Source organism: Thamnophis sirtalis, unplaced genomic scaffold, assembly GCF_051295495.1.
Source record: "Thamnophis sirtalis isolate CommonGarterSnake01/CBP01778 unplaced genomic scaffold, rThaSir2_p1.2 scaffold_2, whole genome shotgun sequence".
Taxonomy (NCBI): Eukaryota; Metazoa; Chordata; class Lepidosauria; order Squamata; family Natricidae; genus Thamnophis; species Thamnophis sirtalis.
This window is the reverse complement of record NW_028261382.1, coordinates 101252542-101267816: the sequence shown is the minus strand read 5'-3', so window position 1 is coordinate 101267816 and position 15275 is coordinate 101252542. Positions and strand designations below refer to the sequence as shown.

General features: G+C 57.0%; 1 protein-coding gene across 1 annotated transcript in view; it reads right to left on the bottom strand.

Moving 5' to 3' along the window:
• PLEC (plectin) overlaps positions 1–15275 on the bottom strand; it is a 78098-nt gene that overhangs the window by 25429 nt on the left and 37394 nt on the right. The window contains 2 exon segments of the mRNA XM_087703531.1: positions 6841–6966; positions 7991–14314. Of these exon segments, the coding sequence (XP_087559657.1) occupies positions 6841–6966; positions 7991–14314 (6450 nt within the window).

Here is a 15275-nt window from a genome sequence, read left to right as displayed (position 1 = left end):
AGACCCTGGTGGGCTACGGCTCTTAAATCTTGAAAACCCCAGAGGTATGTTTTCCAAAAGGCAACCGGACTTCCTTGTTTTTTTTATTTTGAAAACATTTCATTTCTCATTCCGCTCTGACAGGTTGGGAATGGAAAGGTTTATATTCTTTGCAGGCATCTGGCCGCTAATGGAGCCTGAGACCACTTGGAGGTTTATCTGGATCCTCAGAATCACCCGAATCAGAATGCCAAAAGAGAGGCTCTGGCAGCCTCTGGGGGGGGGGGGTCTCAGCAAGTCCTTCTCCTCCCTCTCCACCTCCTCTTCCGTCTCTGAAGCTGGTGTGGCCGGGGCCAAGCCCCCAAGGTCAGCAGGATCCACAGGGAAAAGTCTCTGGGGGGGGGGGGAAACCACACGCCCCGTGTATGGGCAGCGGGAAGGCCTGGCAAGCAGCAGAGGTTAAGCCCACCAGAGTGAGGGCCAGAGAGGAGGACTCTCCTTGAGGAAGTGGCATCTCATAATATGAGTCCTAGAATGTCAGGGGAGCCCCAGGTTGGCTGGGGAATTCTGGGAGTTGAAGTCCACATTGCCAGAGTTGAGGAACACTGCACTAGTCCAGCCCTCTGGCCAAGCAGAGACACTCCCACCCCCCATATAAATGCAGGGTGAACCATCCTGGTTTGATGCTGCCTGACCAACTGCTCCATCGGAAATACTCACTCCAGCCTCCTCACAGTACAACTGACACCCATCTCATTCCCTTTCTAAAAAATATTTTAAAAAACATGGCAGGCTCAAGGTATTTGAAATGACTCTCTTTGAAAATGGAGCTCAGATACATTTGCCAAAGCCTGAAGAATTGCAGCTGGTGGGAACTTTTACTCTACTCCTAAACGTTTCTCTTCAGATCCAATGGGACTGAAGCCAAATCCTGAAGGAAGACTCTCTTCTGCGCTTTGACTGCTGTGGTTCTCAGAAGCTTCCTGCAGTTCAGGAGCTGCACCCGGGCAGTGGAATCCAATGGAAAACGGAGCTGCCCCCCCCCCCCGGTCTGCTTGCTTGCACTGCATTCACCCCCTGGCTGGCTCTCCTCTCTCTGCACGTGAGGACGAGCACGCCAGCAAAGGAGAAAAACCTGCAGGGTGAGGCTGCTAACCCAGCACTGCTCTGGCCACCATCCCTGAGGAAAACTCCTCCTTTATGCGGCCCCATTTGCAGCACAAAGTAGCACATGGCCCATGTGCCCCAGCCACCTCCCTTGCTGGGAAAAGAGGGTTTATTTGGCCAGGATTCCCAGCTGAAGGGGTGAAAGCACCCATGCCCTTCTCCCCCAAAGGCCTCTGCCTAAAGTGGGGTGAAGATTGTCCAAGAGGCTTCATTTCCCCCACCACACACACACACGCACACACACACACACACACACACAGGTTGCCACTTCCTGCCTCCTGGCCTGATGAGGGGAACTTCAAGGCCTTCCTGGGCAGGGAGGAGCCACGGAGCCTTTGCAGGGCTGCCCAGAGGAATCTTCTCAGCATCTGCTGGGTAAAATTGCTCAACCTCCCTTGGAGATGGACTCCTGGAGGTGATGGGGGACCGTGTGGCCCTTGAGGAAGAGGGCAGGGTCCTCGTGGCTGCCACCTCGGCCCCTCCTGGTGGCTTTAGGCATCCTGGGCGATGGCCTTGGTCAGGTCCCAGCGGAGATTCAGAGTCCGCCCTTGGAGCCTGCAGTAGTGGGGAACGTGTGTCCACTCTCTGCCCTTGGTCCCCTTTGAGGGAAGGGAGGGCGGCTGGCACACGGCTCCAGAGGACCCCGGGTGAAGCCGGCCTGGGTTCAGGCCAGTCCCAGCCTTGAAGGGGCGCTGGCTGTCTGGGGGGTCTGGGATGGTGGCCCTCTCAGGGGCTTTTGCTGCCAACCAGCAGGGGGTCCTTCTGGGCCAGCCCTACGGTTCTCCTCCTTCCTCCATGACCAGCGTTGGTAGGAGGGCAGGCCCAGGCCCCGAGACCATGCGAGACGGAGAGGCCCCTGGGAGGCAACTGTCTGGTGAGGCCTGGCATTCATCGTGTGCCATGCACCCTACTTGGGTATCTCCTCCCCAGCTGGACAGGGGAGGTGCCAGCTGAGGGCCTGGAGCTCATGTGGGTTTGGCTGGGGACGGACTGGCTCTGACTTGGTCCTGGCAAGACAGTGGGATTTTGGCTCCCCCCCCCACTGCTCAGGCCCTGGTGATGCTTCATTACAGATGAACAGAGTTGGAAGGGGCCGTGTAGGTCATCTAGTCCAACCCTCCACCCAAGCAGGAGACCATTTCTGACAGTCCAGTCCAGTCTCTTCTTGAAAGCTTCCAGTGATGAAGCTTGCACAGAAGGCAACGTCTGTTCCCTTGGTTGATTGTTCTGTCAGAAAATGTCTCCTTATTTCCAGGTTGAATCTCTCCTTGATCAGTTTCCATCCATTATTCCTTGCCTGGCCTTCCGGTGCTTTGGAGAATAGCTTGACCCCTTTCTCCTCCCTACGGCAGCTCCTCAAATATTGAAAGTCTGCTATCCTGTCTCCCCTGGTCCTTCCCTTCCATGCTCAGTCCCTGCAACCGTTCTTCATATCTTTTTGCCTCCAGCCCCCTCATCATCCCGGTTGCTCTTCTCTGCACTCTTTCCAGAGCCTCAACATCTTTTTTTATAGTGTGGGGACCAAAACTGGATGCAGGACTCTAGGTGTGGCCTTACTAAGGCTTTGTAGAGTGGTATTAGTCCCTCCCTTGACCTTGATTGAATCCCTCTGTCAATGCAATTTAGGATCGCATTGGCTTTTTCGGCTGCCCCCGCACACGGCTGGCTCCTATTTAAAGCATCTTTGGCTTAAATAATCTTCGGCTCTGGATGGGTGGGATTTCCCTGGACTGAGCTGAAGTGCAATTGGGGGAGGGGGCCTTGTTGGGCTCAGGGCTCCTGCTGAAGGAGCAGCCATGGCCGGAGAGGCCTCGATCAGCCTGGTGAGCCAATTGATGACCTCCACATGGGGCTGCCCTTGAAGACCAGAACGTGGCAGCTCGTGAGGTGGTGAGTGGCCCTCATTGTGCCCTTTCAAAAGCCCCTTTGGTGACTGAGAACCTCCCAAGGTCTTCTCACCAGTCGCCCCTCTTCCTTGCCGAAGGATGCCCACAGGGGGGTTTCCCAGCCCGTCCCTGCCCCCTCCTCTCCGACAGCCGCAGGAGCTGTTTGGCAAATGGGGGTTGGGGAGGAGGCCCTTCCTCTAGGCCCCACCTCCTCTGGGCCCCTCAGCCAGGGGCAGGGCAGACGTGGGAGCAGGGTTTCGGCCTGGAAGCCCCCGGGAGCTACGGTGGTGCTTCTTGGTTTGCGAAGACTTTGGGAGTTTCAGCATAGGAACAAGGTAAAAATAGATAAAGGGAGGCAAATTGAAGGAGTAAATCAAAAGCATCCTACTGGTTCATGATCCAAAGCCACATGTTTGTGTGGGGCAAAAGTACAGGTGAACCTCCGGGACGATCAGTTCCGTTGAAGGGGAAATTAGAGCCAGGTTTCCCATCAATGGGAAGCTAAGCAGGTGTGAGTGTGGGAGGTCCTGCTTGTTCTTTAAATTCCTGGTGTTCCTACCAAAAGTCTGATCCTCAGGATGGAGGTGTGCGGGAGTGGCTCCAACAGATTTCCCAGGACTTCCAAAAACATTGGGTGACTCTCGCCAGGGTGGAAAATGTTACCAAGCTGTTTCCAAAAAGTTTGGACTTCACCCTCTGGCTGCTGGGCAGATGATGTGCAAATGAGCCAATTCCTGGGATGCTCCACCAACCAGCCAGGCAACGCCGCCACCCCCCCCCGGAGCAATCGCCCCCGATCCCGAGGATCCGAGGACCCTGCAAGCGAGGCAAAGTCTCTCCGGCATTGACCAAGTCAGCATCCACGAGAGCCGCTCAGGAGGCCCCTGAAGAAGAAGAGCACAAGCAGGAAGCCACCAGGCCCCAAGAGGAACATGGCTGCTGCCCAGGGGGAGTTTGTGAAAGGCCCCCTGGATCAGCCAGGAGGGAGGAGGTTCTGTGGATAGGGGAGCTCAACACAGGACATTCCAGCCTGAATGGGAAGCCCGACCTTTGGAGGAGGCCAAACGCCGCGCTCGGCAGAAGGACCTTGTCGTGGTGATGGCGGCATCTGCTTCGAGGCCTCTGGATCAAGAGGGCTTGCCCTCCTTGGAAGGAACTATGACTTCTGGGCTGTACCAGCAGAAGCTGGGCCTCTGCCCATCAACTGATGCTCCAGAGGAACTGGGTCATGCCCTCAAGGACCCACAGCATCCTATTCACACAACCAAGGAATGGCTAAAGTCCAGACATTAACCTCATAGAAATGCTGTCGGGGGGAGACTGACGCAGGGGGGTCCCACGCAGAGGCGGCCACCAACACCCCCAAGTTGAAGCTGTTCTGGACAGAGGACGAGGCTAAGAGCTGCCCGGTCTCCTTCAGGTGGACGGCATAAAAATCGAATGAACAAACGTTTTTGACTTATTTAATTGGCTTCTCTTAATCTTAAGACTTGTGTGGGAAACGGATCACATTTTAGGTCCCTTTTATGTGGAGACATTGAAAATTCAAAGGGGTTGGCAGACTCCTCACCACCACCGCAGGGATCTCCCGCACGGATCTCCCCCCCGCCCTCCCAGCAACGGAGTCTAAGCGCCTCCCCCCCCAACCCGCTCTGGGTGTAAGAAACGCTCTCCGTTGCCTCCTTTCCAGAGCTCCAGCCTTCCTAGGCCAGAGCCCTCGGCCTCCACCTGCCCGGGAAAGGGCGGCTTCCCGATGGGGGTGCTGGATTGGCAGCGGGTCTCCAGGGAAAGAGGGGGCCCTTCATTTCTTGAGCCCGGCTGGGTGCAATGCAGGTGGCGGAAGGGATTCTCTGGATGGAGGCCACGAAGCAGCACTCTGAGTCGGCCCGGCTGTTGGCTAAGGCGCCACCCCCCCCCCGCCCCCCCCACAGAGAGAAACTAGCGCAGCCACGATGCGGCCCTGCAATAACTTGGCTAAAGACGCCCCACCCATCCCGAAGCAGTGGGGGCCTTTGAGCAGGAAGCCCTTTGTCCAGGAGACAGGAAAGCCCTTCTCAGAGCCCCCGGGAGCCCCCTGCAAGACTCGGCAGGCCTTGGAGCCATTTAGGCCCCTGGAAGTTGTGGCAAGAGTCGCCCCTCCCCCTCCCTGCCAAGAGATCCGTCCCCCCTCCCTTGTGCACGCACAGAAACGGCCCATTCCCCCCCTCCCCCTCCTCCCCCCCCCACCAGAGGCTTTTCTCTTCCTTGGGGCTCCCCCTCCCCCCCTCTGCTGCCACCAAGGAGGCTTCTGAAAAGCCTGAGAGTCATAGAAGGGGAGGGGTGGGGGGAGGGGGCTGGGAACTGCAGAGCACAAAGAGGCCGGACCCTGCTTTTCCCAGCAGCGAGACCCCCGGGCGACCCTTCCCTGAGGAAGCTGTGCCCAGAAAGCCTCCACTGGCAGCCAAAGGGGGGAGGGGAGGCCTCGGATCTCATGCCAGTTGAAAATGTTCTGCCGCCCCGGGTCACATGGCAGGAGCTGCTCCTTTGCGCAGCCTTGAATGCTCCCCCCGGGCGGGCGGGCGGCTGGCTCAGGGCCCAGGGAGGGCCAGGAAGCGGGAGGGGAAGAAAGCACACAAAGCCGGTTCATGAAATCATCGCCTTTACTGCTCTCCCAGCCGAGGGCTTGACAAACACTTCAAGCTATTTACAAGTCAGGGTGTAGTGTTTTCCTGCCCCCCCCACCCACTGGAGGGGAGTCTGGGAAGTCTCATCTGGAAGAAGGGGGGCCCTGGGCACAGGCCACCCGGCAGGCTGGGGGGGAGGGGGGGAAATGGACAAGGGCTTTCCCAAGTAAACGCAGCATGCAAAAAACAAGAGCGGCTGGCAATGAGGACGAGAGACAAATGCCAAGGATGGGATGGCTGATCCAGACGCAAAGAAGAAGCTATGGGGGGGAGGAGGAGGGCCTGATGGGGCTGTGGGGAGGGGCTGCCTTTTCCACCTGAAGGGGGGGAAGACATCTGTGCCCGGAGGGCCCTGGCAGTGGCTGAAAAGGCTCCCTCTCGGTTGGCACAGCTCCGCCTCGAGAGGGACCTCTGGCTGCAGAGACCAGGCAATGCAGGCTCCCTGAGATGACGGACGGGATGACGGATGGCCTGGAGGCTGCAGACGGGGGGGGGGAGGGGGGGAGACAGGCAGGGGCTGCTCTCAGCATGGCCAGGCCGGCCTCCTGCTGACAGCACAAGGATGGCTGCTTGCCAGGCCTTGCCAGGACAGTCCTGGGGCTCCAGGGTGAATCGCCCCACCCGAGGAGCAGAGGAGCGGCTGGCTCGCTGGTGATGGGCGGAAGGGTCAGCCTTAGGGAGCTGCCCTCTCCTGGCCACTGCTAACTAGTCCGCGCTGGTGGGCTGCAAAGGGGGGTGGCGGGAGGCTCAACCCAGGGCACGAGATCCACGGCAGCTGGGAAGGACGTGGGATGGCATCCAGCAACACTACAACAAAGTCAAGAAAGAAACGGGATGGGATGAGACAGAGGAAACCACAAATGCGATGATGCTATCAAACCAAGTGGGGGAGGAGATGACAGCTGCCCTCACTCTGCAGGACACCCCACCCCCCCCGGCTGCTGCCCTTCTCCATCTCCTCCTCCTGGGAGGCCGGAAAGGGAGAAGCGCACGCAAGCAGCAGGCTGGGACCTGGCAGGTGCTGGGACACCTGGGCGGGAGGCCTCCTTCCTAGACCCACGGCCTTTGGTGGTTCATCTCTGGCTCACCAGAAAAGGAACACTGGGGAGGGGGGAGCCCAGGAGGGGCCCCGGGGGCCCGGTTACCTCTTGAGGAGCCGCCCGATGCGGGTCTCCCGGGTGGCCGACGCTGGACTTGCTAGCTCCGGAGAACCAGCCCAGGAGTTCCCGCAGGGTCAAGGGGTCTTCTTTGGTGGGCCTAGAAGAAACGGTCTGAGAGAAAGAGCAGACATTATGAACGAGGAGCCGGGCGAGGGCAGCAAAATCCGGGGTCAAAGGCCTTCGTCAAGCCGCTTCCTCCCCAGATCCAAGCCACCATGGCAGAATGCCACACAGGAGCATACTCCCCCCCCTCCCCACAAAAGCAGAGAGCCACACCTCCCGGAGATCTTAGCGCCATCCCCTTGCAGGGGCAGTAAGCCAGAGATGTGGGTCTGAAGGCTGCCCCCTTAAACTTCACTCCCAACCACCCGCAAGCCTGAAAGCCACATGCAGGACCCCCCAGCCTGCCAAGCTTCCCGGGAGACAGAGCAGTGGAGCGGAGCCCAGAGGAGGGTCGGGGTCTGCGGAGCCAGGGAGCGTGAGAGGCAGCCGGGGAGGAGAGCCGGAAGAGGAGCGGCAGCAGCGGTGCAGCAGGGTCCCTGCACTTACGGTCCAAGCGCAGAGTCGCCCGGGTGTGGAGGGCAGCCAGCAAGGAGGTCGGTGGAGCAGCGCCAGGAGAATCCCGTGCCCGTTCCATGGTGGAAGCTGAGGCCGCAGTGGAGGGAGACGGGAGGGCAGATGTGTGGGAGATGCTCCTGCCAGCCGGTACTCCTGGAGGCACAGACAGTCTTTGCATAGGCAGGTGATCAGGAGGCACTGCAGAAAGGACGAGTGAGGAAGAAGAGGGTGGCAGAGGCCTGGCATGGGTGAGGGCGGGTGGGGAGGAAAGGAGCAGGTTCCAGGGGGCATGAAGCGGCGTGGGGAGCACTGATGCGCTCACATTCTCTCTCTCTCTCTTTATCTCTCTCTCAATATACAAATACTATCAGAACCATCATATATTAATATATTAGTGTAGTCTTTTTGGTTAAAGTTTAGGCACTGCTTTGGAAGGAAACTCTGGTTTTTAAAAAAGAGCAACAGGAGTAGTAATAAAAATATTGGTAGGATTAGCCAGCAGCTTCATCACATGCAGAGCGAAAGGAAGGCCATGTTATCTCAGCTTGGGAAGCGGGGGGAGAGGGGGGGCCCTTTAGGCCACAGGCAGCTGTTTTCCAGGCAGTTCAAGAGGGGGAGAACTTCCTTTCCACCCATAGCTCCCCTCTGGATAAGCCAGGGTGCCACGGAGGTCGGCTGCATCTGTGCTGCTGCTGGTGGCGCCTGGTGCGTATCTGCGGCCGTAACTTGATGAGCTGTAGGAGGAGGAAGCGAAGGAGACGGAGAAGCCGGAGCCGGTGGCGTCAAAACTTCCTCGCCTGGAGCCTGGTCTGGAACCCGTTCGTGAACCCGACCGGGAGCCGGAGGTGGAACCGGAGCCACTGACGTTGTAAGGACTGTAATAGCCTTTGCTGGATTGCGAGGAGGCTTCCAGGAGACGGAGGCCCGTCCCTTCTTCAGTCATGCTCCTGTCCATGGCGTCCTTGTAGGAGATCTTCAACTTGGTTTTGGGACAGGTCAAGTACTTGGAGTAAGTGTTGACGTCCCGAAGTTTCTGGGCAGTGCGTGCATCGACGGTGTTCTTCTGCAAGGCCTCATCGAGCGAGACCCGCCCAGACACTTCCGGCTCAATCAGCCCACCGGTCAGGTATTGGACCTCCAGGAACCGCTGGCCGGCCTCATAGTACAGCCAGCCCTTCTTTAAGGCTTGGGCAGCAGACATCTTGGTCTTGGTCCTTGGATCCTCAAAGCCGTAGAAAGCTTTTTGAGCAAGGTTGATTCTGTCCACCATGATCTTGTCCACCAGGTTCTTATTAACAGCATCTGCAACAGGGAACTTCTCCCCTGAAACCGGGTCAATGATCCCACCTGTGCAGGCCTGGGCCTCCAGCAGCCTCTGGCCTGTAATGTTATCCACCAGGTTACGGCGCATGGCTTCCGTAATGGATACTTTTTCCAGGGTATCTGTGTCCAAGATGCCAGCAATCGGACCAGTCTCTTCAGTGGGATCGCTCCAAGAGGTCAGCTGGGGTCTGGCGTGAGCAGGACTTACGGAATAGGAAGAGGAGGAGCCCACGGAGGAAGACCTGGATCGGAATCCACTGACATTGCCAGACAGCATGTCTGCAAACTCCGTGATGGACAAGGTCCCTGAGCGATACTGGTCCAGGGCAGACTGGTCTATCAGGCCTTTGGCCAGGGCGTCATCTATGTCGTACTGCCGTCCCGACCTCCGATCAATGATCATGGACTTGACCACCCCATCAGAGGAGGAGATGGTGATTTCCTCCCATTCACACTCTTGTTCCGAGAGCTCCAGGTAGGTCTGGTGGTCAATGAGGCCTTTGCGGTAGGCTTCATACACGGACATTTCCTTCCCGGTCTCTGGGTCTACAATCACCACCCTGCGCTTGCGGACAGAGGATTTGGAGGAGGTCTTCCTTTCCCGCTTCTTCTCTTTCAGCGGCAGGAGGCACAGCCCGGTCTGGGGGTCCGTGATGCACCGTTCCATCAGTTGCAGGTAAGTCAGGTTTTCCTCGGTGTTTGGGTCAAAGAAGCCCTTGGTGTCATCACTTGGGTCCAGGAGGATTTCATTCATTTCCTCGTCAAAAAGGCCCCTCTTGTACGCGACGTCTACCGGCAAGCGATGGCTCTCCTCAGGGTCAATAATGCCTCCTGTAGCAATTTGAGCTTCTAGCAAGCGAATCCCGTGGTCTTTCAGGATCAGCCCTTTCTTCATGGCTTGGAAAAGGGATATTATCTTGCCAGAGTAAGGGTCCTTGTAACCGATCACTGCCCGCTCGGCTGAGATCAACTTGTCTTTGAACTCTGGGCCTACAATGCCCATGCGCACCGCTTCCTCCACGGCCAGCTTGAGGCCCTTGATGGGGTCAATGACATAACCGGTGGCCGCCTGGGCCTCCAGCAGCTCAAAGGCCGTCCCTGGCCGGAGAATGCCTTTCTTCATGGCTTGGTATACAGACAACCTTTCCTTGGTCGAGTCCATGTAGACTCCAGCAATACAGCTGGTGCCCTCTAAGAACTGCTGCAACTTTTTAGAGACCTCCTCCACGGAGGTGAGGCCGTCCTGGAGTTGCTGGGCAGTGGCTTCGTCCATGACTTTTGATCGCACCAACTCCTCCACCGTGATCTGCTTCCTCAGCCCCCTGAAAGTCAGCTTCCGAGTGTCGCAGAGGGAGAGCAGGAGGAAGCCTGTGTTCTCGTCCTTCTTACATCGCTTGAGGATCTGAGCATAGCTGAGCTTTTCATCTGTGGAGGGATCTGTGTAGCTGCGGATCTCACTGGGCTCAGAAAGTCTCTCAAAGGTCTCCCGATTGAAGTAACCACGTTGGTAGGCAATTTCTAAGGGCAAGTGAAAGCCCAGGAAGGGGTCTATGATTCCTCCTGTGGCCAACTGGGCATCTAGCAATCGGAGGGCTTCTTCAGAAGGGATGAGGTCCTTCTTCATGGCTTGGAAGAGAGAGATTTTCTGCTCACTGTAAGGATCTCGGTAGCCTGTCACAGCTCTTTCGGCAGAGAGAAGGCGATCGTGCATTTCTGGGCCCACCACCCCTTTCCTCACTGCCTCGTCTACCGTAAGCCTGTCGTTCTTTATAGGGTCAATAATGAAGCCGGTGGCAGCCTGGGCTTCCAGCAAGGACCGGGCAACTTCAGGGCTAATCAGCCCCTTTTTGAGGGCCTGGTAGACGCTGAGCTTCTGCTTGCTGGAGGGAACGTGGATGCCAGCAACACAGCCGGTGCCATAGAGGAATTTCCAGGTGGTCTCGATCTCCAGGATCTCTCGGATGGTCTTGGAGCCCTGCTTCAGCGCATGAAATATCTCCAGAGAGATTATCTTGGCCTCGTAGAGGTCTTCGGCCGTGATGCGGTGCCTAATGTAGTCATAGGAGGTGACATCTTGCTGGCGGACGATCTCGGTTTTCTCTATAATCTCAATGATGATGATGATCATGCGTTCCTTTGTCAGGTTGCCTAAACGGAACTCTTCTAGCAATTTTTTACGTTGCTCTTCAGGGAGGAGATTAGAGTTCATAATTTCCCAGAGGGACATGGAGGAGCCAGCAAGCTCTCCAGTTGGAATGTCAATTTGAGTTTCTTCAAACATCTGCTTGGTTTCTGCCTCAGTGTACACTTGAGTTCTCTCCACCACCGCCGGCCGTTCGGGCTGCTTCAGAGGCAGGAGGCAAAGGCCACTCTCGGGGTCCTCAATGCACCTCTCTTTCAGCTGCAGGTAGGAGAGGTTCTCCTGGGTGTTGGGATCAATGAAACCCCGGGTGTCATCAGAGGGATCTGAGAGAGTTTGGTTGATCTCTTCATCAAAGTAGCCTCGCTTGTAGGCCACCTCCACCGGAACTCGGTGGCTGTGCACAGGGTCTATAATGCCCCCCGTGGCAATCTGGGCCTCCAGCAGGCGGACAGCATGCTCTCTGACAATCAGTCCCTTTTTCATAGCCTCAAAGAGGGAGATGGTGTTCCCGGAATAAGGGTCTCTGTAGCCAGTGACGGCCTTCTCAGCAGACAGCAGCTTTTCGTGCAGCTCTGGTCCCACCAGGCCAGCCTTCACCGCTTCGTTGACATGCAACCTCTGATTCCTTACTGCGTCCACCATAAAGCCGGTGGCTGCCTGGGCCTCCAGCAGGACAGTTGCTGTGCTGGGCAGGAGCAGATTCTTTTTCAGCGCCTGGTAGATGTTCAGCTTCTCCTTGCTTGTTTCGACATAGATGCCGGCAATGCAGTCACTCCCTCTCAGGTATCTCTTCACCGCATCCACTTCGGCGACGTCCTTCACCGACTCCTTTCCTGACTCGAGCTGCTCGTACTGCTGCTGGCTGATGACCTTGGACTCAAGCAGTTCACTAGCAGGCACTGGTGCTCGCAGGCCACTGAAGGTCAATTTTTCTTCTTTCTTGGCCTCGCTCTGTTCAATAATTGTGATAACTATCTTAATGACCTTTTCAATGGTGACTTTGCCAGTCTTGAACTGTCGTATCAGCTCCCTCCGCTGCTCTTCAGTCAAATATTCTGAGTGGATCAGCTCCCAGACCGTCACCGTCTTGCCCTTTTGGCTGCCGGCAGGAACTTCAACGGTGGCCTTACCAAAGGACTCCTTGATGGCACTGTCCGAGTAGAGCTCCTCCTGATGACGCCGTATGGCCTCATCCGAAAGGCACAGCAGGTGGAGGCCCGTCTCCTTATCCACCTGGCACCTCTGCAGGAGCTGGGCATAAGTGAGGTTTTCTTGGGTGTTGGGGTCATAGTACAGCTTGAACTCGTCGGCCGGATCAGACAAGGCCTTGTTCATTTCTTTGCTGAAATAGCCCCGTTTGCAGGCTACTTCCAGAGGGAGGCGATGGCTGTGCACAGGGTCAATGATGCCTCCAGTGGCAAGCTGAGCATCTAAGAGCCGGAGCCCAGTGTCCTTAGGGACGAGGTCTTTCTTCAGTGCTTGGAAAACGGAGACCACCTGCCCCATGTAGGGATCCTTGTAGCCGATGACAGCCCTCTCTGCAGAGAGCAGCTTCTCATGAAGCTCAGGCCCCACCAGTCCTGCTCGGACTGCTTCATCCACAGGAAGCTTCTCGTTCCTCACGGGGTCGATGACATGCCCAGTCCCAGCCTGGGCCTCCAGAAGGATCAGGGCCGCCTCGGGTTTCAACAGGTTTCTTTTCATTGCATCGGCAAGAAGTAACTTTTGGCCCGTTGACTCTACCAAGATGCCCGCAACAGGGCCAGTGCCTCCCAGGTATCTTTTTATGGCATCCATATTGGCGACCTCCTTCACGGTCTTCTTGCCTTGGTGCAGCTGATTGTAGAGTTCTTGGTTGAGGATTTTGCTCTCCAGCAACTCAGCCGCCGGCACCGCAGCCCGGAGGCCTTCAAAGCAGAGTTGGCTTTTCTTCTCACTCTCTTCGACCACAGTAATTATGATCTTAATGATCTTCTCCACGGTGATCTTCCCGGTCTTGTACTGGCGCAGGAGTTCCCGCTTCTGCTCCTCAGTAAAATACTCGGAGTTGATGATCTCCCAGATGGTGACGGTCTTTCCCTGGAATCTGCCAAAGGGAGGAGAGACGGTGGCTTTCCGGAAGACGTCCTTGGCCTCTTGATCAGTGCAGACCAGCTCCCGTCCTCTGGCCGCTTTGTCCGTCAGTGGCAGGAGGATTAGCCTGGTCTCGGGGTCAGTCACACACCTTTCCATCAGCTGCAGGTAAGTCAGGTTCTCCTGCGTATTGGGGTCAAAGAAGCCCTTGGTGTCATCTGTGGGGTCTGAGAGGATCCGCTGCATCTCCTGGTCAAAATAGCCTCGCTTGAATGCCACCTCCACAGGGAGACGGTGGCTGTTGACAGGGTCGATGACGCCACCGGTGGCAATCTGGGCCTCCAAGAGCCGAATCCCGTGGTCCTTCACGATGAGGTCTTTGGTCATTGCCTGGAAGAGGGAGATCTTTTCACCCGTGTAGGGATCCTTGTATCCAGTCACCGCCCTCTCTGCAGACAGCAATTTATTGTGCAGCTCAGGCCCAACCACGCCTTCCTTTACTGCCTGACTGACAGGCACCCTCTTGTCATTCAGGGGGTCTATCATGAAGCCGGAAGCTGCTTGCGCTTCCAGCAGGATGAGGGCCGTCCCTGGGCTGAGCAGCTGCTGCTTCATGGCCTGGTAGATGCTCATCTTCTCGTTGGTCGGCTGGATCAAGAGCCCCGCGATGCTGCTGCTGCTGCCTTGCAGGTACTTCCTGATCTCCTGCCTCTGGGACAGCTCCTGCACGGTCACCTTCCCACCCACCAGACTCTCCCAGGTTTCTGGGCCCAGGATGCCAGCCTCTGCCAGCGTCTTGGCAGAAACCTTCTGTCGGATGCCCTCAAACGCCAGCTCAGGATCACCGTTTTGAGAGAGACCATCAGGCATGTCTTGGCCGTTAGGCAGTGCCGTGACTGGAGAGACGGCTGCCTCCTGAGGAAGGTCATCGGTCTGGATCATGATTTCCCGGGTCTGAGCAAGGGCAGCCTGTTGCTCCTCCTGCAGCTGCCTCAGTTTCTCCCGGAGCTTTTGGTTTTCCTCAGCTAGAAGCTTCTCCTGCTGTTGACGCTGCTTCTCCAGCTGCTGGAGTTCCTCCTGCTTGCGATGGACACTCTTCTCCGCTTCAGCCTGCTTCTCCCGGGCATCCCTAAGGGTGGCCTCCAGCTGCTCCTTCTCCTGCTCCATCTGCCTCTGCTGACACTCCTGCTCAGCCTTCAAGCTTTGGGCTTTCTTGACCTCCTCCTGGAAGAGGCTCTCCAGCTTGGCCTTTTCCTCTTCTACAAATCTCTCCTTCTGCAGGAGGAGGTCCTTCTCGGAGAGGAAGGTCTGCTGGAGCATCTGCGTCTCCTGGCGGAGCTGCTCCTTCTGAGCAGTCTGCATCTGGATCAGGGAGAAAAGAAAGGGCATCAGCCAGAGGGCAAAGGAGGAGGAGGGGGAGGGGGTCACCTAAGAGGCAGGCGCCAGTGGTGGCATCCTGTCCGGCCAGTGCAGAGGGAAAGAAGCCACCGGGGAGGAGCTACCTGTCCTGCCAACATCACAGAAGCCAAAGGGACAGGGCCGTTTCTGCCTCCTTTTGTCAAACACTGCCCTGTCCCTTTGGCACCAGAGGAACTCCCTATGGGCTGAGTCTGGAAGGAGCTTTCCCAGGAGAGAAAACTGGGCAACCAGTTCATGGCCAATTCATAGAACCCGTTTCCATTTGAAGTCTCAGAGCAAGAAATCCCTCTTATCTCTGCACAGCCACCCTGACTGGGCCAGCTGCCGCCGCCTGCGTGGAGTCACCCTCCACACTTGACAGGGAGCTCCGTCCTTTTTGCCCAGGGGGAGGAGGCACCCCTTGTGGCAGAGATCGTCCGCCAGGAACCCTCCCAAAAGGTCCCACGGGAGCCTTCCCAGACCAATCCCAGGAGGGCACCGCCTGTTGATGGGGCAATACTCCACCCCCTCAGCTGCCTTCCCACCCTCCCTCTTCTCAGTTGCCATCCCCACTTCTGCCAAAATTCAAACAGACTTTGACAGAAACAGCGAGCAGCAGTGAGGTTGGAACAGGGAGGCTCCGGGATCGGCCCCCGGGGTTTGCACGCTCTAGTTCAACAGCACACAAAATCAACTCCCCCCAACGCTCCCCCTTTGCTTTCTTGATGCAGAGAGGATTTCCCGCTGAAACGATGTGCCATCTTGGCTGAGGGAGAACACAACCAGCCACCTCCTAAAGGACAACTTACCACGAAGTCATCTAATAAGCAGAGAACACTCGGCCGTCAGTACTGACCTGCAAGCAGCAGGGAAGGTCTTCTGAACCGTACCAGGGAAGCGAGAACATCTCCTCCTCCTTCTCTCC